Source organism: Pollicipes pollicipes, unplaced genomic scaffold, assembly GCF_011947565.3.
Source record: "Pollicipes pollicipes isolate AB1234 unplaced genomic scaffold, Ppol_2.1 Scaffold_4881;HRSCAF=5763_pilon_pilon_pilon, whole genome shotgun sequence".
NCBI lineage: Eukaryota > Metazoa > Arthropoda > Thecostraca > Pollicipedomorpha > Pollicipedidae > Pollicipes > Pollicipes pollicipes.
In genome coordinates, this window is record NW_023596576.1 from 32,436,337 (window position 1) to 32,437,409 (window position 1,073).

Sequence of the window (1,073 nt, forward strand, 5' to 3'; positions counted from 1 at the left end):
TCTTCTTGGTCGCCTGGAAATCCACGGATGTTCAATTTTGTTGCGTCTTGTGTTAAAAAAGACTGCACATGCTCGGCCGGCTGTGGGGCGTCCTTAGGCCCCCAAGGAGCCTATCGGCTCCTGGGGGCCTAAGGGGGGGGGGGTGCATGACCCCGGGGCCACCCCTCTGGACACGCCCCTGGTGTCGCATGGGCACCAGTCGCGCCTTGTGCTGCCGCCAGTTGCCAAAAGACAGGCTCAACTGATGTGGGTATGCTCTGCATCCAACCATGTAGTCTCTTACCGGAAAAACATGCTCACTGCAACTGTATATGATAAATATTACTTGATCAGACAGTGCTCGACTTGAATGGGCTACTTGCTTGTCCTAGACACAGATTTTACACACATTTTACACCAGGCAAAATTCAGTGTGCGGATATTTGAAAATACGGAAATGAAGCCCACCCAGGGAGGCCACAGACTCTCACCCTTTTTGGCTCGTCCGCAGCAACCTACCCCAGAGTCCACGGTGCGGAGGGCCCCGAATAACCGAGCTCAACGGCTTATATGAGGGTTGCGCCCGAATGAAACAAGCTTTTCCACCGCGCATGCGCACACCCAGCTAACCTGGAAAAACTGATTCGGAGTTTTCTCATCTCTTGGTGGCCGGCCTCGGCTTTCCGTACTGGCGCGGCCGACAGCCAGCCACGCTGCCTGGGGTCAGATCTCCGGACCAGCTGGTCATTGGTGCCGTGTGCACAGCCAGGCCTGTATCATACACAGAGGACGCGCCCGCCTACTATTCCGACGGCTCGCACGATGCAACCGCAGAGCAGCTACGCGAGCGACGCACGGCGGTGGATGAAAATATTTATAGCTGAACGAGCAACTGACCAAGGACCCATAGTGAATTCGTAAAACCTATGAAAGACAGACTCCTAGCCTGAACAGGCGTGTTTTGATTTACACCATGTGTGGCTTTTGTGATTGACACCATTTAACGTCCATTGCCTCGGACGTTTTGCTTATTTGACGCTTCGCATTCATCTTGATCAGGGGCGGATCCAGGATTTCGTCAAGGGGGGGGGGGG

The 1,073-nt window shown here is 54.5% G+C and overlaps 1 protein-coding gene across 1 annotated transcript in view; it reads right to left on the minus strand.

Moving 5' to 3' along the window:
* Positions 1–634: 634 nt before the first annotated feature.
* The window catches only part of LOC119100265 (TBCC domain-containing protein 1), a 2,561-nt gene continuing 2,122 nt past the window's right edge, over positions 635–1,073 (minus strand). The window contains exon 3 of the mRNA XM_037223372.1: positions 635–667. Coding sequence (XP_037079267.1) covers positions 635–667 — 33 coding nt within the window. The remainder of the gene's footprint in view (positions 668–1,073) is intronic.